Consider the following 25070-nt stretch of genomic DNA (forward strand, 5'->3'; position numbering starts at 1 on the left):
ACATTTTAAAGCGACATGTCAAATTGGCTCCATGGTTAATAAGATGAGACAGAAAAAGGCAAATGTATTGAGCTTTAAGTTTCCATCAAGAGCTTTCTCACATCTATCCTTTTATAAAGCTTCCAAAGAGCAAGTCTCTTAGTATTTAGGGTCAAAAAGACCTGGGTTTGAGTCCTGAATCATCTACAAATTGATTGCCTTACTTTAGACAGATTAAGTTCACGACTCAAGTTCCTATAGTCTCATCGAAGAAAGGAATAATTTTCGGATGAAATTTGATTACATTCACAAAGTTACTTAGCCCAGTGCCAGATTTTCGGAGAGGTGCGGTAAATATTAATTTTTTTCTGGAATCGCTCCTTTTCCAGCTGCAGACTAATGCGGAAGAGGAGCTTATTGGCAGAGAGAGGAAAGTGAATTCCTGGAAATGTCAGCAAAGCTTGGAAAGCGCCCGCCCACCCCGGAGGGCTGGTCATCCCGAGGTAAGAAAGCAGTTCGTGCCATCAGTCCCGGGCAGCACACTTCCCAAGGTAAGAAAATGCTTTTCAAGCACCTCGGTTTTTCATCCTGACAACCCAGTGTTCTCATCCTTTGTCACAGACAGGTAACCTGTTCCAGTCCCCACCCACCCCCACCCCCAACTCAGGCAAAAACCTGCAAAGGGGGCCGTTAATGACTAGGATATGTCATGCGCAAATAAATTATAGTGTTCTATTAATGGACAAACAAATTCAGGATTCAGATATTTTAAGTCTACAACCTGGTTTCCAAATATATGCTATTCGTACCTGTGCACTTTGTCATTACGCTAACAAGATGTAAGGGCTCCCAATAATGATGGTCTCCGTGGCACCATTTGGGGATGCAGGTATAAGGAAAATGATGCTGATGTGGCCCAGTGGGGGATACGTACAATTGACACTGAAAAGGGGAATTATATTTGAATAACCTGGGAAATTTTGGTGATGTAATCCTCAGTTTAAAAAAAAGTAAGAAAAAAAGGACAGCAAGACTGTAATGTCATGGTTTTTCCTCCTCTACCTTTAGGTGTTAAGAATTCCCCAGTGGTATTAAATTTTCCAAAGAAGTATCATTAATTTCTCTATAATATGATATTCTACTCTTGGGTTCTTAGATTGTTTGCAATTTTTTCAACTCATATAATGTTGACATTATATATATATATATATATTTTTTACATAGTGGTTTAAAATTTCTTACTCTTTTCTAAGATAAATGTCTGATGATTACTGGTTCACTGGATATAACCTTTGATTATAATTACTGGTTCATAGAATATGACTCTTGATATTAATTGACAAATTGGTTTCCACAATCCACAAAGGTTTTTAAAGCAGCATCTTCAATTTTTGTTAATGTCTTTGGTTATTAAAAGTCGCCATTTATTCTACATATTTTTTAAAATAAATACATATAAAAAGGAAAACTGTCAATGGAGAAAGAGTCCTTGACCGGGTGCCAACCTCCTATTAGCAAATAAAGGGGGTGGGGCAGAACAAGGTGGGCGGGATATGGGCACAGCCCCTGCGAATTACCATGAAACGAGGAAGCACTGTGACAAAGGATGAGGGCATCCTGCTCTTACCCTGATGTCAGTAGAGAGGCTTGACCAGGCGGGTGAGCTTCCCTAGAGCTCTGAAGATGCTCTTCCTCACCGCCCCTTCCCCTCGGTCCTTTTCTGCCAAGGCTAAAGCTTCCCCATTGCTTGAACTGATCTGAGACACTTAAGCCTATCCAGAAACATCCTGGGTGCATCTATCTGGGGCCTTGTTTTTAAGGTTATTAAAGATCTGAAGAATCTAGGCCAATCCTTGCTCTTATCTTGTTCACGTCTGACCCAAATCTACCTACCTGCCCTTTCTGTTCAGACCTCCAGAGACAAAGCAGATCTATCTACCGCATAAAACGCTTCTGTACGCTTGAAGACGGTTAGCTACGCAGTCACCAGCAGAATGCTCATTATTTGATTTCTTTCCTCTGGGACCTCTCTACTTTTCCTAGAAATCTGTCAATAGCACTGTTGGGGTAATGGAATATATAGTATATATACAAATAGGAGAAATGTATAGATAGTGTGTGTGTGTCCCAAAGTCTAGGTGGAGTTTTCAGCTTTAGTAATGTCAGAAGTATACATGCTAAACAGTCACAGAAGACATTGATGGGAAGTTCATTTAGATTTTTTTCTTATACTTGGAGTTGTGATGTTTGAAAAATCAATTCTAATGTTTGATGCCAGTATTTGCCATCTCCAATCTGAAGGACTGAAATAGTAGACATTTCAAATAATACTTTTAAAGTTTGTATTATTCATATTTGTTATTACTGATGCTTCAAGATGAGCATACTAGCTTGGGTAGATAGATTTATTTTCTCTCCCTTTTGAACACCATAAGAATCTCTGTCCACCTGTTGTCACCACACATAATTGCATGTTTTGGTCTAAGGCAATTGCTTGAATGTCTTTCCTCTTCAACTTGATGGCAGGGACCTTACCTTGGTCATCTTGTGCATTTAGCAGTGTTTTTTGTGTTAAGAGAATAAAGAGCTTAATGGTATTCCTTCCACCACATCTCAGCATCAACCTGGCTTGTCCGCAGTCAGATCTTCCCGATTCCTTAGCTTGCAGTCAGTGCCAGTCTCTATCTTCTCCTCACTCCTGAACCCAACCTGGTCAACCCGCCTGTGTCTACACTGCGGATTGTGTTCCTGCTCAATATCTCCCTCTGTTTATATCATTGTTATTTTCCATTATTCGAGCAGGGTCTGATTCAACTTAGCAACATTTATGGAGATGCTAATATGTGCAAATTTGATTCTTGTGACTTCCACAGACCTTATCCATCCCAAAGAATTCTTGAAACTATGTGCAGAAATTATAATTACACTTACTTTATAAAAAGGAAAGGGAACTGAGAAAGGGGGAAGCGATTATTCACAATAACACGAAAAACACAAAACTGGAGTCAGACTCCTCTAGGTTTCACTGTATTTTTGTTAACACACAGCCAACCCTAGAATCCTGTAATGGTAGCATACCATTTAATTGGTTCACACACACACACACACACACAATTTTTTTTTTTTTTTACCAAATTTCTCCTATATAGTTACCTAATTGTTTGGACTCCATCATAGCCTACAGAAAGATCCGGGGGTCTCAGGTCCCCCTCAAAAAGAGCTGCTCTTAGAAACCTAAGAATTTCATGGTAGAGAGACCCACATATAACACCTCCTCTCATGACAGTTCCTGAAACATACATGCACACTCTCAGAGGCAAACCAAAATGCCAGAGGCAAAAATAAATCTACTATTTCCCCAATATTTAGCAATGAAGGAAAAGCTGCGATAAGTTAACTTTAGAAGACGCTGGTCTTAACATGCTCATGAAGAAAAGAGTTTGACCAAAGACTCTGACGGCTGTCATGTCTCCCCCTAAATCAAGGATCTCTACACGATCAAGTAGGGGTGATTGTGACCTTTTAATTAACACCTTTGATACTGAGGGATGGGCAACATGTGAAATACAATAAATAGCATCATAGGAATAATTGCTTATGCATGTATATACGTGTGTGGGTATGTGTGTGTATAAGCTCTCTCAGTGTTATGCCCTGTTTGTTGGTGTTAATAGATTTTTCATTGTTATAATTTATCATATCCCTAAGAATCCACTCTCCCCCACTTCTGTGTGGGGTCATTTTTTCTTTGGTGATAGGGAAGGAGAAAAAAACATACCGCCTATTTCTTGGTTTAAAACCTCTAAAGCATTCAGTGACATATAAACATTTAGGATCTTTTAGTGAGTTGACAAATCCCAGGAGGTCGTTAAGCCAGTGACAGCAGGAAACCTTGAGAGAACAACCTACCCTATCCATCAGGAAGATCCGTTTATTTTTCCATCTGGTTCGGGCCAGGGCGGGCTCCCAGATAAACTAGATTCCATGTTGGACAAACTGCAGCAGTGAATTGCAGGCAGAAAGGGAACATAATTATTTACACAGAGAAAATGGCAGGGCATTAAAAGACATCTGCCATTTTGATCTGCCAAAAGCAATTAAAGGGGGGAAAAAAAAGTTCCACAGAAATCTGTTTGGATAACTTTAAATTATAAAAGTGAAAAAAGCCAGAAGTGTATTTGAATGGTATTTGGTACTGCTCATAAGAAAGAAAAAAAAAAAAAAAACTAAGGGGGAAATAAAAAATAGAAGTTTGCCACTTGGTCCAATCAGGTGTATCTGTCTTGCTGTCTTCCTTAGTCAGCCAAATTGACTTCTTGCAAACTTTTATTATTTATTCTGTTTTGTTTTATGTGTGATTTTTTTTTAGCAGTTTAAACGAAACTTTAAATGTATCACATGTCAGAGACCACTGAACTGCAAACTGGCCCATCTTGGACAATGTACTTGCAAAATAAACACATGTGAAGGTCAGCTCTTCCTGGACGCAAACCCTAGACATCCAGCCCAACTCTGTAGAAAAATAACGCACGGGTGGAAAGGGCGGGTGAAATGACTTGGACTCCTTTAGAACCATCAAAAGATGCCTTTTCTTTTTCAGCCTGAGGCTTATGTCATAACATCATCATTTGCCCCCCCCCCCCCAATAGTCACTAATCCCTGCAATTTCTGAAGCACATTGCATGTTTGTTTGTTTTTCCTATTTACTCTTTCATTGTAATTCCTGCATTTGGTCAACCCATTTTTCTTAATGTTGGGATAATGCCCCTCAGGGCTCATACTCTAGTGGGAAACAGGGAAATCATGGCCTAGAACAGGGGTCCCCAAACTTTTTACACAGGCGGCCAGTTCACTGTCCCTCAGACCATTGGAGGGCCGCCACATACAGTGCTCCTCTCACTGACCACCAATGAAAGAGGTGCCCCTTCCGGAAGTGCGGCGGGGGGGCCGGATAAATGGCCTCAGGGGGCCGTATGTGACCCACAGGCCGTAGCTTGGGGACACCTGGCCTAGAACAAAGAGTGTTAAGAAAAATACTAATGGTCAGGGCAGCACACTCTGAGCACAGAGGAGGAAGCCTCTAAGATCGTGTGGGGAGGGGCTACCCCACCAGGCTCCACCTAAGAGCAGTCATTTACTGTGGGACTTGAAAGAGGAAGGCTAGGCAGAGCAGGAGCACGGACATGTGACAGCACGGCCCACGGCAGAGCGGAGGTGGTTTGAAGTTTCTGGAGCTCGGGGCGCAAGGTAGCCAGAGAAGGAACATAAAGGCCAAGCTTATAGGGTTGGGGGCAGGGGCAGTCTCATCATTCCTTACTATGAATTGTCAGTTAAAACCATAGGAGATGGAGACCCAGGGGAGAGTTGTAAGAAGAGAGACACCCTCAGCCATGTTTCTTAGTAAGGACTGACTGAAGTGGTGGCGGGACTGGAGGCAGACAGGCCTGCTTGGGGACCCACATGACAGTCACAGCTGCTCCGTGCAGAGGTCAGACAGAGTCATCGCAAACACCAGCCGTGCTTTCACACTGTGACTGACGTGGCCCCCTGTGCTTCTGGGAAGTCCCTGACATCGGGGACTATGTCCTTCTTATTCACTGGTAAAGTCCCACTCCTAGGACATGTCCTGGCCCAGGGCACAGGAGAACAGCTCGCTGGTCTGTGATTATGGAAGGATGGAGAGAAGAGACTGTGAAAGGAGAACTAGAAAATCCCTAGCGTGTGATGAGAGTCCCACCGCCACTCGATGTGGAAGAAATGTCAAAGGCAGCGCAGGTGGTTGACATGGGGAAGGCGTGTGACATGGGGAAGGCGTGTGACATGGGGAGGGCGTGTGACATGGGGAGGGCGTGTGACATGGGGAAGGCGTGTGACCTGGGGAGGGCGTGTGACATGGGGAGGGCGTGTGACCTGGGGAGGGCGTGTGACATGGGGAAGGCGTGTGACATGGGGAAGGCGTGTGACCTGGGGAGGGCGTGTGACATGGGGATGGCGTGTGACATGGGGAGGGCGTGTGACATGGGGAAGGCGTGTGACATGGGGAGGGCGTGTGACATGGGGAAGGCGTGTGACCTGGGGAAGGCGTGTGACATGGGGAGGGCGTGTGACATGGGGAAGGCGTGTGACATGGGGAGGGCGTGTGACATGAGGAAGGCGTGTCAAAAGGGTTACACTTCTAATCTGTCACTGTGAAAATCCCAAGCGCATTTTTGTTGTTATTCTACCAGAAACGTATTGGCAGCTCCTAAGATTGACCTCTGCTGCTCCAATTGATAAGAAGTGTTTTATAGCCCAGTGACTCCATGGCCGGAGAGGCCTGCGACTCTAGTTGAAACAGATTCACTTTGCATGGGGCAGCACGCGGCCTGGGGGTCTGGGATCCCGGGATGTGCTCCGATCACGCCGGACTCCGGTATTCCAGAGCCTTCACTTCTCAACATAGCAGCTCAGTCAGTGAATTAGAAGTGTAATCATTGATGCTTTTTAAAATGTGACTGTAGAAGAACTATGTGTCAAATGATCATGTATTAATATTAAGATAGATACCTTCCTGGAAATAAAAACTAAAGGCAAGCATTTAGTCTCTGACCCTTGCTCTGTCCTCTCTACTATATTGTATGATCATTTTTTTTGGAATAAGAGATTTGGAAATTAAAAATATTAGGTTGAATATTAGGATGTTTCCATTTAATAACTTTATCCAACCATTAGGTCAAAAGACAGAATAAGAGTATGTTATTGTTAGAATCCAAAAATTGTGATGAATATTTAAGAAAACAATGCAAATGAAATTCCCTAAAACATACACACAAACACACATACACCACAACACAAACTCTAGAATTAACAGTCCTATTAAAGTAACAAGTAAAGCGAGAATATCCATTATTGTTGTTATTTGACACATATTCCAAAAGTGCGAATTTATCCAATTAGACCAAAAAAAAAAAAACCAAACAACTAAATATTTAAAGAGAATGAAGTAAAATGATCATTTTATTTTTATATATTTGTCTTCCTAAAATTCCCAGGAAAATCAACTGAGAAGCTGTATCACTTTAGAATAATAAACTAATTAATTAAAATAGTTGTAGTTGGTATTAAAAATAGTCACTTGGAAAATCCAAGTTAAAAATCCACTTTGTAACAGCATCCAAATGTAAAGTAACTAGCTGTAAACTTAATAAGAAGCGTATAGAACAAAATAAAGGAAATTACAAAGCATCTCTAATGGAATTAAAAAAAGAAAAAAGAAGAATTGATTCAATGAAAAGTCAGACCATGCTTCTAGATGGAAAGAATATTTCAAATTTTTTATTTCTTAAGTTAACTTATAAATTCAAGGTAAACTCAATAATATTCACAAAGGTACTTATTAGGCCCATTAAAAATTAATTCTCGCCCTGGTTGGTTAGTTCAGTTGGTTAGAGTATCATCCTGAAGCACCAAGGTTGCAGGTTCGATCCCCAGTCAGGTACATACAGGAAGGAAGAACTAAGTGGAACAACAAATGAATGCTATTCTCTCTCTCTCTCTCTCTCTCTCTCTCTCTCTCTCTCTCTCCCTCTCCTCCCTTCCTCACTCTGACTCTCTAAAATCAATCAATAAATGTAAGAAAAACAATTCTAAATTATATCTGGAGGAACAAAGAAACCAACATTTAAGAAAGAGTAATAAAATAAAAATAACCTTGAGAAAATATATATCAGATTTTAACATGTATATGTATGTAACCCTTAAAACAATATGATTCTAACACTAGAGTTAATAGAATGGGAAGGAATGAAAGTTCCCCCCAAAATCATAGAGTAGGTAACATAGATGATGATAAAGATAGTGTTGCAAAGCAATTGGAAATAACTGATTGGTTTTTTGTTGTTGTTGTTGTTGTTGTTTGTATTTTTCTGAAGCTGAAAACGGGGAGGCAGTCAGACAGACTCCCGCATGCGCCCGACCGGGATCCACCCGGCATGCCCACCAGGGGGCGATGCTCTGCCCATCTTGGGGCGTCGCTCTGCAGCAATCAGAGCCATTCTAGCGCCTGAGGCAGAGGCCACAGAGCCATCCTCAGCGCCCGGGCAAACTTTGCTCCAGTGGAGCCTTGGCTGTGGGAGGGGAAGAGAGAGACAGAGAGGAAGGAGAGGGGGAGGGGTGGAGAAGCAGATGGGCGCTTCTCCTTTGTGCCCTGGCCAGGAATTGAACCCGGGACTCCTGCATGCCAGGCCGTCGCTCTAACACTGAGCCAACCGGCCAGGGCTAACTGATTGGTTTTTAACTGATATTTAGGAAATGGACAATGATTGGGGGTTGTGTATTTATTTCACATGAATAGATACTGGAAGTGAGAAGCATAGTATATAAGAAAGAAAAAAGAGGTAGGTGAATGTTGACGTCAATTTTGGATAAGAAGATCCTTGTGGAGGATCATATTAAACAACAAGAAACAAGATATAAATAGTGCAACATGTACACTTAAGAACACAGCATAATCACAACTCAAAGGGCATGGAAACGTTGAGGAGATCTATGAAGGAGATTTGACAGCTCGAATGTTAATAGACTAACAGAGGAAGGGACGTTACACACAGCCATAAACTGATGAGCACGCATACAATTCAAAAAATGGTTCAGGTCACGAATAGCTGACTGGCAAAGCAAAATGAAGAAATTATTAATACGTATTTAAGACTCCTAGCTTTACTAGTAATGAAAGAAACTGATACTGTAAACTGTGATTATAGTCACCTATCACTCTGTCAATGATTTCAAAACAATAATGTCTCGAGTTGGCTTGAAGGTGGGGAAATGGGACCTCACCAATTTTACTAATGATTATTATAAATATTTCTGATGGGCAGTTTGTCAATTAAGCATCAAAAGCTTTTGGTCAAGTAATTCCACTCTCAGAATTTATCCTAAAAGAATAATTAGATACTGTGAAAATATGCTTTCCCAACAGTAGTCAACTGAGATCAATCAGACATTCTTAAGATGGAAATTAGGAAGCTGTTGAGAAGAAAATGTTGACACGAGGCAAAGGGAAAAAAATGAACAGAATTTTATGGCTGCCTTTTTTAAAGATCAAAATGTACACTGAGAACAGGTCTGGAGGGTGCAGAAGAGCCGTGGTTATTTTTGGACACTATACATATTAGCATCATGTGATTGTATTATTTTAGACTTTATTTCTGCTTGTTTGTATTTGCTCATTTTCCTTCAAGGAATATATATTAATTATGCAGTTGAAGAACATTATAAAATTCTTTGCAAATATATTTTGCCACGATTATGATGACCGTGATTAAAATTGAAATCCAAGTACAGTTTGTCTTTGTCTGTTCACACTGCCCCTGCAAACCTAGATTGACAAATTGACTCGAATTCAGATTTTTTTTCCTTTCCTGAAGACTGTTGTTATTTTATGTGAGGATAAACAAATTTTTGCAAAAAAAGAATGAACTAGAAAAGACAGGAGCTTTATATTCATAATACAATGTGTGTGTGCGCTTTGGTATTTCACTTATTGGGATCACAACCATGAGTAAGTCTATGAAGCTTCTGATGTCTCCTATCCCTTCCTTAGCATGTAAACAGGGATAAAAGAATTCAACATGTCGACCTTATAGGGCTGTTTGGAGAAATTAAGGAAAGCAATTGCCATGAGAAGATTTTATAAATTAATGAAGACTAGACAGATGAGAGAGGGGTTAGTCTTGGCATTTTTTCTCTTAGCTCTGTTCTTATCTATCACACATTTCTTGTGCTTTTAGAGAAGCCATTAAAACTGGTATTTTCAAAGTAAATTCATCTCAAAACCCGGGTGGATCAGTTCTTCATCTGCCCAAACAGCGCCCTTCTGGGTGTTAATACCCCCGATGGACTCCAATGTGGAAAAGTCATCTAGTGCTTGGCTTTCCTGCCAACTGCCAAGTCATCTTCAAAGCTCGGGTTGTAGAATGGAGTGCGGGATAAAATGAACTGAAGGATTGGAGTGTATGAAGATGGCTTCGTGCCTTATATTTTAAAGAAAGACAAGTACCATATGATGTCACTTATATGTGGAATATAATGAACAAAATAAACAAACACACAAAACAGAAACAGACTCATAGATAGAGAACAGACTGACATCTGTCAGAGGGGAGGGGGTTGGGGGATGGAGAAAGATGGTAAAGGGATTAAGCTCCCCCCAAATAAAACCCCACCTCACAGACACAGACAACAGTATGGTGATTATACGAGAGAAGGGGAGAGGGGAGGTAGGAGAGGGTAGGAGGGAGATAGATGGTGACGGAAGGAGACTTGACTTGGGGTGGTGAACATGCAGTACAATATACAGACGATGTATTATATAGCATTGTACACATGAACCTATAAAATCAATCAAAGTCACCCCCAATAAATTCAATAAAAAATTTAAAAAGAAAAAGATGCCCAGTGCTTACGCTGAGTTTAGGCAAACACAATCCCGATTATTTACATGACATAATGGAAGTAAACACTCAAGGAGAAAGAAATCTGATGCTTTTACTCAGCATGATAGAAACCATTATCTCATGTTTTCTATGGAAAACAGTCTCAGCCGAGAAACTTGGTAACTCAGTAGGCTATTAATAGGATGTGGAAAGTGATTATTCCTTTTGGATTACTTCAATATGTAATTACTTTTTGGAGCTAGTAGAAAGAAACTCTATTAAATGATAATTATAGGACTGTATTTGCTTTAAGGTTTTGTAATAGCTCCAAACATGGGAGTTTTCATTAACTGTTTGCCATAGTTAATAAAGTCATTTTTCTTGAAAAGTAGCAATTTCCTGCAAAAGCAGTATAGCTCCGATGTAAGATGAGACTCATAGAAAAGGGCAGGAGACACAGATTGGGTGGTAGGTTGGTTCATCCGCGGTAATAGATTCTCCATGAAAAATAGAGATGGCATCCTCGAGGTACTGTGACAATGTAGCATACTTATAACTCCCTAGAGAACAATAGGTCTTGGCATAATGTTTCAGAGGGTTAACAGCAACTAAATATTATCGCACCCATAAAAATAGAGACGGCAAGGCAGATGAGGGAGGTGGCGTTGGCAGGGTGCGGAGAGCTTAGGAAACCCCTGCTCTCTCAGGGGGTGTCCAAGGACACGCAGAGGACGGACGTGGGGAGTAAATCTGGCTGTTGGGTCTCACATCTAAGTTGTGGATTATGTGAACACACAGATCAATGCTCGACCACAAGTATGTGAGAAAACAGATGATAAAAGGTAGTAGCATAAGAGGCAGGCAAGAACACCAGAGTTTTCTGGACAGAAAAACAGATCGTCTTACGATCAATAAAACTAATTGTTACGTTGAAGTTTTTTGTTATAGTATTTTTTTTTTCATCAGAAAACTGTCATAAACTGAGGCTGGAACAGTGTAGCAACCTACCAACCCAAGGCTGATAGAAAATAATGTGGGAATTTAGGCAATTCCAGGCCCTGGCTAGGTTGCTCGATAAATAGAGTGCTGTTCAGGCGTGCTGAAGTCGCAGGTTCGATCCCCAGTCAGGGCACTTACGAGAGCCATCAATGAGTGCACAACGAAATGGAACAATGAAGTGGATCAATGAGCTGATGCTTCTCTCTCTCTGTCTCTCCCTTCCCCTCTCTCTTATTCTCTTTCAAACCAATAGAAAAATTTTTTTAAAAAAATAAAATTCTGGGAGTGGAGACAGGGATACTCGTAAACTCAAAGATGCGCACATTATCTTAGAAGGTATTATAAAAACACTGTTTCCGCCATCTTGTTCAGTTCGGCTCAGTCAACGTTCATGTTCGCCACACGCCAAGGTCTCCCTGCTTTGAGAAATCGACCCTTACGAAAGGAAACCCCTAGGTTACATCTGTGCACCACTGAGGTCCATGTGCCCCTGGTTGAGATTACTCATCTATCTCAGTGCTTTGCAGAATTCTCTCTTTTAAGGGCTTAACACGCTCATCCATGCACATGAACCCAAGCCAACAAGTACAGAAAAAATCCTAGATTGAATATAAAATTAAAGAGCTCCAAGTAATGCCTCCACTCTGAAATGGTGGAAATAATTTATAATGAAATCAGAGTTTGTTTTTTAGGGTTCCTTTGAAATACATGTCTCTCCCTGGAATCCCCTCACCCTGAGGCTTTCAAAAGCATGTCCACTGCAGAAAGCAAGGTGGCAGGAGAGAAAGTCTCCATCATAGCACCTGGGACAGTCTACCCTAGTCTCATTTAATACGGGCTTGATTTCACATGGCCGTAAGCAAATGCTCAAATCAGTGCGAGAAGGAATAATAAAGCAGGTCAGGTCGTATCTGCCCAATCCAAGTGGCACGGGGAATGTGCCTCTGCGTTAGTAATCAGCCCGTAGGGTACAGATGTTAAGACTAGAACCTTGAGTCTCTTGAGGGCCTGGGTTTAAAATCTAGTTCTAACTCCTATGTAGCTGACTGACTTGTTAAAATTTTTATTTTTCAATTACAGTTTGCATTCAATATCATTTCCTATTATTTCCAGGTGTACAGCATAGTGGTAGACAATCCTATCATTTACAGAGTCCTCCCACCCCCCACCCCCGATATTTCCAGCACCCACCTGGCAGCATACACAGCTATTACAATGTTATTGACTCCATCCCCTGTGCTCTACTTTCCACCCCCAGGGCTATTCTGTGACTGCCAATTTGCTCTTCTTAATCCCTTCACCTTTTGTCGCTGAGTGACTCTGAACAAGTTACTTGATAATTCTGTGCCTCGTTTCCCCCATCTTCAGTATGGGAATAATAATAATAGTAATCTGTAGCTATGATGTGTTAAGAGAATTCAATGGAGAGAGTATGAGAGGGATCTTGGCATGGCGTTTGAAATATACCTGCTGGCACTGTGCCAGCTGACAGTGGTCACAATGACGAGAAAAGCAGTACTAATTACTAGAGTAACTTCAGCTCCTCCAAGCCTGATCTCAGTCACTAAGAAAGCAACCCACCTACAACAGAACCTCGTTCCCAGCTAGCGTGTGGCATAGGCACTCGGGAGGGCCACCTTTTATTCCTGTGTCAAATGATGGCATTTGTCAGCCTGTGTTTACAGACCTGTATTGTCACGTAGAAACAGCTACAGATCAAAGCAGTCTGGCTGGGATTTGAGAAACTTATGTTTTGACCCTGGTTCTGCTACCAACTTTGTCAAGGGACAGCGTCCGTTTGGATCTATACAACAAAAACCATTTGAAGAATTTGCACCGGAAAAGCAGAAAGCGTTTTCGTTTCCCCATGTGCGCCGTGGCCACGCCTGCTTTGGTCACGCCCCTCCGGCGATCCATGGCGGTCACGGTGGTCAGATGTCCCACTCTGTACCCAACCCCGCTGCCTTTAAACCCTGCCCTGGAAGACGGGGCGGCTGATACATCCCATTGCCTTACAAAGTTGAACTGATCTGTTTGAATGCTCCACATGCTATCAATATTCATAAAACCACACTCCCCCCTCCCCTGAGGGTTCATCAACCTCTTTAAAAAGAAGATAAATGGAAGTTGTTTGCATATTGACCCTATAAGCATCCCCCCTTGGTTTCCCCACTGCCTCATGAATATCAAAGCCAACCGCAACAGAAAAGTCAAATAAAATTAGACTCACTCAGTCATATGCGCCAAATGAGCCCATGTCTCAAAACTAAAGATGGCATTATTATTATTTTTTCTTTCTGTTTGCCCTTCAGCAGAAAGGCGCTGTTAAGAGCAGAGAAAGGACTTGTGCTTGCAACAGAAAAGCCACTGGTTCCCCACTCTGACTTCCCTGAACGCATAGGAACCTTGGTACGAACCTCTGTTGTCTCTGACTGTGAAATTTGGATTGTGAATGATTTCGGGGGGCAGACTGAAGATAAATCTTGGTCCGTTGGCTGTGTCATCCTTGTCATCGGCACTAATTGTAACAATTGGCTGAAAGAGAAAGGTGGCCCATGAATAAGTCACACTGACACTGGCACATCATTTATTTATAAACATTTCTGGCCGGCTGGGAAACCTGGTTTAGATCTTAGAGAGCAAAGTTCCGGAGCTGAACGAAGGCTCGGAAGCCTCCGTGGGTGGGTAGGTGATGCTCTCAAAACCAAACGCGGTCCCAAGTGCCTCGCTCAGAGCCGGGGGAGGGGGAAGCTTCCTTACCTGGTTGGACAGCGGCTTGGTCTGATCGCTCTCACAGATGAAGCCTTCATAAGGGGCGGCAAACTTGGGGGCATTGTCATTGACATCGAGGACCCTAATGGACACTGGGACTTTGGCTTCCTGGTGCCGGTTGTCTGGAAAGAAAAAATTCAGTCAGTGCCTGGGAGGAACCCACCTTGGCCCAAGGTTACTCTTCGGAAAGACTAAAACGCAGCCACGCGTTTGGCGGTGTAGGGAAAAGCATCATGGGCACAAAAGCCATCTAACACCTGAAGTATGCGATGTTCGGTGTGAGGGGGATGCCCGGGAATAAATGTCAGCGTTAGACCAGTGAGAGCTAAACCGCTTTCCCGTTGCTGCTGACTCTGATGCCCACGTTATCTTCTAGACCAGTGGCCACCAACCCTTTTTGGGCCACGGACCGGTTTAATGTCAGAAAATATTTTCACGGACTGGCCTTTAGGGTGGGACGGATAAATGTATTACGTGACCGAGACAAGCGTCAAGAGTGAGTCTTAGACAAATGTAACAGAGGGAATCTGGTCTTTTTTTAAAAAATAAAACATCGTTCAGACTTAAATATAAATAAAATGGAAATAATGTAAGTTACTTATTCTTTCTTTGCGGACCGGTACCGAATGGCCCACAGATCGGTACCGGTCCGTGGCCCGGGGGTTGGGGACCACTGTTCTAGAGGCATCAAATAGATCCTGGCACCTTTGGGTAGAGTCCATGGCAGCAGTTCTCAAACTGGGGTTCCCCAGAGCAGCAGCACAACTATCTGGGAACTTGTTGGAAATAGAAAAACGCTCAGGCTCCTCCCAGAGGCCCCGAGGGCGGGATCCAGGAATTCTGATTATAACAAGCCTCCCCACCTCCCCGCCACAATATTCCAAACACATGATCGGGTTTGAGAGCCACTGGCCTTCAGGTAAATGGGACCCCACAAATCTTGGCCCTAAGGATGTGACGGCTCTGGGTTTCAACAAAATTGAGTAACAGAATAAGGTGTGGGATCCTTGGGTGATGGGTGTGAGTTTCAGGCTGCTGAGGGCCATCGGCTCACTGGCCGAGTCTGTACCCTGTTCTGCCAGAGAAAGCACCAACGTCACTATGCACCAACGTAAGTGGCTTCCTAGAATTTCTGAAAAACTTTATTCCCTCTCAGCTGTCACTTCCCAGGCTCTCGAGAGTCAGAAGAAGGAGTATTTGGTGAAAAGAGAATCAAAACCCTTCGGAGAACGCTTACGGATTTCTGCCGCAAAAACGGATATGTTGAGCCAGGCGGTTTCCTCTCTGTCCAGAGGTTTTGTAGTTTTAATAAAACCATCCTCCGGATTAATAGTGAAAAACCTGTCGAGGTCAGTATGACGATCAATCGAATACCTAAGCAGAATGCAAATCAGGCAATTAGAGGAGACATTCCAAGCAGCTTAATATGTGAATATTTTCCCCATGCCCTACCTAAAGGATCTTTTTCAATGAGTTGCTTGAGCTTCCTTTTCAGTCAAATTTACTTTTCAAACTTTGTACATGAATCTTTTATGGGAATCATTTTGCTGCATTAGAATTCTTTATTCAGTACAATGAATGGAAGGGCTATTTAGCATATTTGATTGAGAAGCGTAATAACACATTGCATATTTCTCCATATTTACTACAATCATCCACCCTCTGAATATTTATGCTACTGCATTTGGGAAGTCAGTTTGCCTCGCTTCCAAACGACTCAGAAAGTCATAAACGTCTCAAACCTTGGCCAGATTTCTGCATATGAAATATTAAACAGTTTCAAGTTTATCTAAATTTATCATCAAGGATCGTTTACGGTCCTAAACAATCAGTCTTCTCCTTATTTAAAGAAAAATGCTAACTGCATTTTTTGAGCCAATTTACTTCGTTTATTTACTTGAGTTTTAGGGGTTCTCAGGGAGCGTGGTTCTGACTTCCAGGGCGAAATGCGCAAGGCAGGCCCACCCCTTCCTGTGGCGAGCACGCTTCCCACGCTTGAACGACGCCAGGCTGTGCCTAACAGGATCGTTAAAAAGGTATTAGTTACTTCTGTCCATTAGAAAATTTGCTTTTTTTTTCCAAACAAAAGATGAAATGCTTCCCAAAATATTATTGGAGTGTATTATGGCAAGGTGAGGCAGGGAATGGGGTAGGAGCAGTGGCTTTGATTGCGACGACAGGTAAAGTGACTTGCCCGGGATATTGAGTTGTAAGTGCTGGAGTCCTGGCTTTCAGGAGTCTTGAACTCTCAAGCCCCCGTACCTCTCCACTCCACCACACTGCCTCCTAATGAGACTAGCCCAGATGCTTATGTTAACTCAGGTAGCATGCAGGGCTTTATACTTGGGTGGTTTCCTGTTCTTCAAGAGCCTAGCTGCATTTTCCTGAAGTTTAAAGAATGCATATGCCTGACAGCATTCATTGAGGGTCATAAAACCAAATATTAGATGTAGCAAAGACCAGGGATGTCTCAGGGTTTAATATCTTCAAGTTACACGATGATGGGGCTTGACCATGGTCTATTTCCTAGTTCCTGGGGTAGCCAGTATGAGAACCTGGATCTTCTCATTCCAGATCCTGGTCTTTCGAGGAGAGAGGGACCATGTGCATCAGGCAGCACTTCACGGTGTGCAAAACATGAGCTCCTCCATGATAGCATTTGACTGTACAGCTCCCCGCAGGAATGGAATGATCAGTCCCCTTCCCCAGTGAGGAAACGCAGGATAAACCATCACACATCTCATAAATGTCAGCAGAGGATCAGTAACTGAGCCCTCAACAGATGCCCTACGTAAAAAGGAGGCAAAAATAATAGAAGACTTTTCTTTTTATGTCTTGCCACCAGGAAGTTTACTAGCTAGTTAACATACAAAATGCACTCGTAGGAAGAAATACAGTCATTCGAAGCCTGATTCTACAGAAGTGAATTGGTTTTGTCACGTCCTAGGTATAAGAAGTTCATGCTCCACTACATAGAAACTGAGTGATATTGAAAAGGCTACTTGACTTCTTTGAATCTTAGCTTATTTATCTTTTTAATTAGCATATGAATAGCACCTAACTTTTGAGTTGTCTGTGAGAATTACATGGCATCATAAGTGCTTAAAATATACAACCTGGTGCCTCACACTTGGCCAGCAGTACAGCTGGTAACAGCTGCTCTTATTTTTGTTGTTACTGCTGCTGCGACCGACTGTGGATAGATGTGGATAGATAGTGGCTCTCAAATGCCACTATACAGAGTGTGCCTTTCATCCCATAGCCAGTGGGAGATCCTGGAAGGCTTTGGATCAGAGAAATGTTATCAGGGAGAGGAATAGGGTGGGTAAGACAGCCTGAGCAAGACAGCATTGAGGAAGGGACAGAGGACACTTCAGGGTCTGATACAGTATTTAATGAATGAGGTGATAAGAGAGTTAGATGTCGGGGTGACCGAGGGAATAGAAACCGATGTGATGAAGAGGGAACCAAGAGGATTCAGGTGACATCTGAAATCTGTGGGAGGCTGGAAGAGACCCGGAGAGTTTCTAGCCTGTGCACCAGAGAGAGGGAGACATTGGCGAACACAAGACCAAGTCAACTTAGCAGGAAGAAGAGGCTGAAATTCAACGAGGCGTATTTTGCCAATGTGAAGGGGTCAAAGATTGAACTTGATCCCAGGTTCTAGAGTCAGAGGAGGGGTCAGTCTCTTTTTTTAAGTAGGTCACAGTAAGCTTTAGCTAAGAATTTTGTTTTGCATGAATGAGTGAGCCAGCACCGGACAAAGCAACTACTGTGTGTGAAAACGCACAGCACACCATAGAGCAGGGGTCGGGAACCTACGGCTCGCGAGCCAGATGCGGCTCTTTTGATGGCCGCATCTGGCTCATAGACAGATCTTTAATAAAAAAAATAATAATGTTAAAATATATAAAACATTCTCATGTATTGCAATCCATTCATTTCCTAACGTTCATGTTCATGGTTGTGGGTGGCTGGAGCCAATCACAGCTGTCCTCTGGGACAGCACCAAATTTTTACTGGATAATGCGTAACGTACACGGGTCGTTGTATGGCTCTCAGGGAATTACATTTTAAAATATGTGGCGTTCATGGCTCTCTCAGCCAAACAGGTTCCCGACCCCTGCCATGGAGCCAGTACAGAATCGGCACCAGGGAGGGGATCGGCATGGAGGCAGAGAAGTTGCAACACTGACTCAATTCAGTGGCGGCACAGGGGAGATCTCTCTCGGCGAGTGGACACAGAGGGAGAAAGGCCAAAGTCAAGAGGCTGAGCCTCAGGAACCCCCCCTCCCCTTGCCTGGGCAGGGGTCAGCAGCTAGCAAAGACACCTGGAGCGGTGCAGCCTGAGGCGTGAGAGATTACTGCCAAGGAAGCCAAGAGGAGAGAGTATTTCAGGAAGGCCAGTGGCGAACAAAAGGGCGCCTAATACCACAGAGTCTGGAGGGAAAAGAAAAGTTACGCAAAATGTTCATGCAGCTAAGAGCTCGGGTGACACGGCAAAGCCTTCCGTCGTACCTATATGTCCAAGAACACAAATTCTTTTAGAGGTGAGATAAGCAATTAGAAAAGTAGATAGTGAGGGTAGGAGACCCAGTGAATAAAAGGAGACCCAAGTGGGTGGAAGGGGGTTGTTCAAGAATTTCCCTGCTCATCTCTGGATAATTACGGACACGCAAATTGCCTGCACGCGTGGAAGAGCTGCCTTCGAAGACGTGACCCAGGCAACTGGCTGCAGAAGCGGGCCCTTGGGGACAGGTGCAGAGGACACCAGCAGGGCTCCGTGCGTGGTTACGTCATCACGCTTCTGTGAAGTTCCTCAAGCCCCTGGAGCGTCTGGACCAAAGTGACATCATTTCAAATCCAGACCATGAACACGTTTGAGTAGTTTAAAGGTGTTACGGTGACCCTCAGTCACCGTGTAACTTATCTTCCCGCACAGAGAGAACGCAGTACTCTAACCTTTCCGGGAAATCTTGTCCTCGTGGAGGCCGGGCTGGAGTAAAAGGCTCAAAATGGACTCAGGTTTGACAGAGACCAAAATCCCGTCTCCAATGCTGACTGTCCACTGGACTTTGAGGCATTCCCGTCATCCCTCCGAGCCTCAGTGTTTCCCTCTGTTGAATCCTAACGCAGTTTTAACCTCCAAAACTGTCGGAGGACTGACTGTAAACTAACACAGCATGTTGTTGGGACCGAGAAGATGCTCAGCAAAGGGTAATTCTCTTCCTTTCTCCCAGAAGGAAACACATTGAAGGGCTTGAAGGCAATGGAACAGTGTTTACATTTGCAACTTCCTTCTGCGCTCTCAGCATTTGCTTTGGCGTAAGCAGAAAAATTCCAGTGTCCATGACAATTTCTTTTCCTACTCGGGTCCGTTTACTTTCTCTTTCTGCCTTACTGAGGTATAATTGACAAATAAACACTTGAATGTATATATTTAATGTGGACAACATGGTGTTTTGATATAAGTATACTCTGTGCAATGATTACCATGATCAGGCTAATTGACAAATCCAACACCTCACAGAGTTAGAAACTCTGTGTGTGTGTGTGTGTGTGTGTGTGTGTGTGTGTGTGTGTGTTGTGAGAACATTAAGATCTACTCTCAGATTTCAAGTATAAAATAATTTATTATTACCTATAGTTACCATGTTGTACGGTATAGCTCTCTAGAACTTATGAATCTTACAACTAACTGAAAGTTGTGCCCCATGACCAAGATCTCTCCGTTATCCTCACCCCCTGCCCCTGGCCACCACAGTTCTCTTTCTTCACTTGATTTTTGTTCTTTTAGATTTCACATGTAAGTGATATCATGCTTTATTTGTCTTTCTGTGTCTTGCTTATTTCATTCTCTCAAAATTCATCCACATTATCACAAACGGCAGGATTTCCTTTGCTGAAGGCCGAATGACATTCCGTCATATATATGCAACATTCCGGTGTTGCATATCCGGTCACCCACTGATGGCCCCTTACGTGGTTCCCGTGTCTCGGCTATTGTGAGTAACGCTGCAGTGAACGTGGGGTGCAGTGAACGTGGGGTGCAGCTCTCTCTTCACGATACAGACATCGTGGACAACTGTAGAGAGGTTCCTCAGAGTGCAGGTGGCAGCTGAAGTTATTCTGTGGGCTGGACCTTGTCAACCCCTGCACTAGACAGACATGTATGTCCCTGTCCCTTATTAAGTGTGCTGAGGACAACAGGCTCACCATGGCGGGCACAGTAAGGTGGAAGGTGACCTCGAAGTGCAGCCGGGGAAGTCGGTATTGTGTGAGCAAGTGGGGAAAGAAAGGTGGGGAAAGAACCAGGAGAGGAACTTGTCAACGTCCGGCGCTGGGACACACCAGTTCCCTGTCAGAGCACAGGAGGAGCCGGCCTCACTGCTGCTGAGAGTCTACTGTGAAAGGAGAGGGACACAGACAGAGAGGAGCAGAGGCGAGCAGGGCGCGGTGGGAGGAGCTGGGGAGCAGAGGCGAGCAGGGCGCGGTGGCAGGAGCTGGGGAGCAGAGGTGAGCAGGGCGCGGTGGCAGGAGCTGGGGAGCAGAGGTGAGCAGGGCGCGGTGGCAGGAGCTGGGGAGCAGAGGCGAGCAGGGCGCGGTGGGAGGAGCTGGGGAGCAGAGGCGAGCAGGGCGCGGTGGCAGGAGCTGGGGAGCAGAGGTGAGCAGGGCGCGGTGGGAGGAGCTGGGGAGCAGAGGCGAGCAGGGCGTGGTGGGAGGAGCTGGGGAGCAGAGGCGAGCAGGGCATGGTGGGAGGAGCTGGGGAGCAGAGGCGAGCAGGGCGCGGTGGGAGGAGCTGGGGAGCAGAGGCGAGCAGGGCGCGGTGGCAGGAGCTGGGGAGCAGAGGCGAGCAGGGCGCGGTGGGAGGAGCTGGGGAGCAGAGGTGAGCAGGGCGCGGTGGCAGGAGCTGGGGAGCAGAGGCGAGCAGGGCGCGGTGGCAGGAGCTGGGGAGCAGAGGCGAGCAGGGCGCGGTGGGAGGAGCTGGGGAGCAGAGGCGAGCAGGGCGCGGTGGGAGGAGCTGGGGAGCAGAGGCGAGCAGGGCGCGGTGGGAGGAGCTGGGGAGCAGAGGCGAGCAGGGCGCGGTGGGAGGAGCTGGGGAGCAGAGGCGAGCAGGGCGCGGTGGGAGGAGCTGGGGAGCAGAGGCGAGCAGGGCGCGGTGGCAGGAGCTGGGGAGCAGAGGCGAGCAGGGCGCGGTGGCAGGGGCTGGGGAGCAGAGGCGAGCAGGGCGCGGTGGGAGGGGCTGGGGAGCAGAGGCGAGCAGGGCGCGGTGGCAGGAGCTGGGGAGCAGAGGCGAGCAGGGCGCGGTGGCAGGAGCTGGGGAGCAGAGGCGAGCAGGGCGCGGTGGGAGGAGCTGGGGAGCAGAGGCGAGCAGGGCGCGGTGGGAGGAGCTGGGGAGCAGAGGCGAGCAGGGCCTGGTGGGAGGAGCTGGGGAGCAGAGGCGAGCAGGGCGCGGTGGGAGGAGCTGGGGAGCAGAGGCGAGCAGGGCGCGGTGGGAGGAGCTGGGGAGCAGAGGCGAGCAGGGCGCGGTGGCAGGAGCTGGGGAGCAGAGGCGAGCAGGGCGCGGTGGGAGGAGCTGGGGAGCAGAGGCGAGCAGGGCGCGGTGGGAGGAGCTGGGGAGCAGAGGCGAGCAGGGCGCGGTGGGAGGAGCTGGGGAGCAGAGGCGAGCAGGGCGCGGTGGGAGGAGCTGGGGAGCAGAGGCGAGCAGGGCGCGGTGGGAGGAGCTGGGGAGCAGAGGCGAGCAGGGCGCGGTGGCAGGAGCTGGGGAGCAGAGGCGAGCAGGGCGCGGTGGGAGGAGCTGGGGAGCAGAGGCGAGCAGGGCGCGGTGGGAGGAGCTGGGGAGCAGAGGCGAGCAGGGCGCGGTGGCAGGAGCTGGGGAGCAGAGGCGAGCAGGGCGCGGTGGCAGGAGCTGGGGAGCAGAGGCGAGCAGGGCGCGGTGGGAGGAGCTGGGGAGCAGAGGCGAGCAGGGCGCGGTGGTGGGAGGAGCTGGGGAGCAGAGGCGAGCAGGGCATGGTGGTGGGAGGAGCTGGGGAGCAGAGGTGAGCAGGGCATGGTGGTGGGAGGAGCTGGGGAGCAGAGGTGAGCAGGGCCTGGTGGCAGGAGCTGGGGAGCAGAGGCGAGCAGGGCGCGGTGGGAGGAGCTGGGGAGCAGAGGCGAGCAGGGCGCGGTGGGAGGAGCTGGGGAGCAGAGGCGAGCAGGGCGCGGTGGGAGGAGCTGGGGAGCAGGGACGCCAACAAGAGCCGCAGGCTAAGTAAAAGAATTGAGATTATCTCGGGGGAGTGGCCATGGGGGACAATCTGATCATCAATCGTCCTGTTGTTGTCTAACTGAGTCTGAGGTGACCTCTGGCTTGGTTTTAAACCAATGGCTCTGACTGCAGGATTGATGACAGAAGGGTAAGGGGTGGGGGGAGGGGAGGCAGAGGGAAGAAAGGGGTGGGAAGAGAGTTAGGGAAGTGGCCCCAGAGGGCAGCGTCTGCTAGAATCCAGAACAGGACAGCTTTCGGGCAACCGTAAGCTTCCGTCCTGTAAACGTCCAGAATCTGTGACTTAAGCCTCCTTCTCAGCCTCATTGGTCATTAACTCAGGGCCGGGACGGGGTGTCGGGGGAAGGCAGGGTCCTAAATGAACTTTCCAGCTTGCTTTTCTAAGTCACACACAAAAAAATGTCCCTACTCAGTAAAACATTGCCTTAACTTGTTTGGCACGCTGTAACTACTCAGCAGCAGCTGGACAGACGGAGCCTGCTTTCCTAGCCTCCTGTTCACCGGCTGTGTCATTCTAGGTAAGTCACCCTGCCCTGCAGAGCCTCAAGTCCCTCTCCACGGACGGATAACAATTGTACACATCATACATTAGCTCATACGCCTGACACACCCAGTAGAAGAACTGGAGCCTAAGAGGGTGTCAGATCAGTGATAATGACCATACTTATTTTACAATTATTACTGACACGTCACCACAGGTCCCTGAGGCGCACGGGCCCAGCTCAGGGTTATGTCACAGGGAAATCTCCTCCAGAGAGACACTGTGTACCTTAAAGGAGCCTGTCCAAAAAGTCAGCAGCGGAGGCGAAGCAGACCTCTGTCTTCTCAGCCTTAGTCTCGTGCACCGTGCATTGACCCTGACTCTCCCGGACCCTTTTGGAATGAAAGGCTGTGGTTTCTGCAGGACTTTCCCAAACCCTCTCGACTGTAAAATTCCCCATCCCGGCTTTTAAAACCACTTTCTATGTACCTTATGGGGCTGTTGGCCGCGTCGGGGTCTTTGGCATGAACTCTCCCGACCACGGTGCCGGCGGCTGCATTTTCCTGGACTTCGTGGACGTAACTTGGGGCCAAGAACATGGGGGGCTCGTCAGCGTCCTCGACCGCGACCTTGACCGTCACGGTGTCCTTGAAAGGCCCGTTGCTGATGAACTTCGGGTCGATGTGCACGTTGGCCGCCTCCACCTTCAAGCTGTAGGCTCTTTTGGTTTCAAAATCTACGGGCTGACAGGAAGGAAGAGAATTCTGATTGGAAACCAATTTCTTGAATGAACCACGAAAGAGAAAGGTCTGGCTGTGTGTTATGGGACACAGGGAAGAGCTCCTGAAAAAGGGAAAAACAGTGTCTGTTCGATATCCAATTACCTGAGCCATTTGGTCAGAAAATCAGACAGGTCTTTTGCCGAGACCTGGAATATGCTTACGGGATAATTCTAGAAACACAACGGGCACAGAAGGAGCACATGACCTGACATGAACCTCTTCTATGTAAGAATGCTAAGGCTGCCAGAAGTCCCTAAAAATCATCTAAGGATGAGAGGGAAATAAAACACTACAAAAATAAATGCTAAAGACTCTTGTAAAGTACAGAGAATCTCAGTAATAAAAATACCCACAGAATTTCAGCCCGAGGTATCTTATTCGATGATGATTCTCCTCCATACATACACACATCTGGCTTAATCATGTTGACAGTCTCATTTTTTAAAAATTTCCAACCACGTAGCATTTTCCAAAGTCTGGGACCCTGACCAGCAGCGGCCCATTAAGATGACTTAAGATGGTTTATGGGTGATATGGGTTTGTTGAATCACATGAACATACTTATTGACATAGTTATTCCTTTTCCGATTCTTCTACTTCTGAACACATCCTGAAGATCTCAGTGTGCTGCTGATTTCTAGCATGCCTGTTATGCTTCTTGACCCCCCTTTTCGAGAGACTACACTATAACTTGCTAGTCAGACAACAGTGACATTATATTGTTTGAATTGTGTTCATTTTTAGGATACCTCATATTTATAGCAAGTGATAAGAAAATAAGACTAATGCTTCTTTGTAATAAGACTGTGTATGTGTAAAAAAGTCCAATTAAAAAAAAAACAAAACAATTATAGCCTGACCAGGTGGTGACTCAGTGGATAGAGCATCAGCCTGGGATGCAGAGGACCCAGGTTTGAAACCCCGAGGTTGCTGGCTTGAGCACGGGCTCATCCAGCATGAGCACAGGCTCACCAGCTTAAGCATGGGGTCACTGGCTTGAGCATGGGTTTATAGACATGACCCCATAGTCAGTGGCTTGAGCCCAACATTGCTGGCTTGAGAAAGGGGTCACTGGCTCAGCTGGAGTCCCCTTCCACCCCCCACCCTGGTCAAGGCACATATGAGAAAGCAATCAGTGAACAACTAAGGTGCCACAATGAAGAATTGATGCTTCTTATCCCTCTCCCTTCCTGTCTGTCTGTCCCTATCGGTCTCTCTCTCTCTGTCTCTCTTGCTAAAAAAAAAAAAAAAGAAAAGAAAAAGAAAAAACAATATAGATTTTACACATATACAAAAAAAATTAGGAAGGAGCATTTGAATGGCTGCAGCGAGAAGGAAATTGATGGCAAACACTCCCTAATTCTGAATGGGAGGAG

At 45.9% G+C, this 25070-nt stretch overlaps 1 protein-coding gene across 2 annotated transcripts in view; it reads right to left on the reverse strand.

Annotated features, from left to right (window-relative positions):
- CDH11 (cadherin 11) overlaps positions 1 to 25070 on the reverse strand; it is a 158201-nt gene that overhangs the window by 9104 nt on the left and 124027 nt on the right. For both annotated transcript variants that reach the window (XM_066348787.1, XM_066348786.1), the window contains 4 exons: positions 23402 to 23655; positions 15403 to 15539; positions 14154 to 14287; positions 13811 to 13928 (listed from right to left, as the gene is read on the reverse strand). In XM_066348787.1, coding sequence (XP_066204884.1) covers positions 13811 to 13928; positions 14154 to 14287; positions 15403 to 15539; positions 23402 to 23655 — 643 coding nt within the window. The remainder of the gene's footprint in view (positions 1 to 13810; positions 13929 to 14153; positions 14288 to 15402; positions 15540 to 23401; positions 23656 to 25070) is intronic.

Source organism: Saccopteryx leptura, chromosome 9, assembly GCF_036850995.1.
Source record: "Saccopteryx leptura isolate mSacLep1 chromosome 9, mSacLep1_pri_phased_curated, whole genome shotgun sequence".
In the NCBI taxonomy this organism is placed as follows: domain Eukaryota; kingdom Metazoa; phylum Chordata; class Mammalia; order Chiroptera; family Emballonuridae; genus Saccopteryx; species Saccopteryx leptura.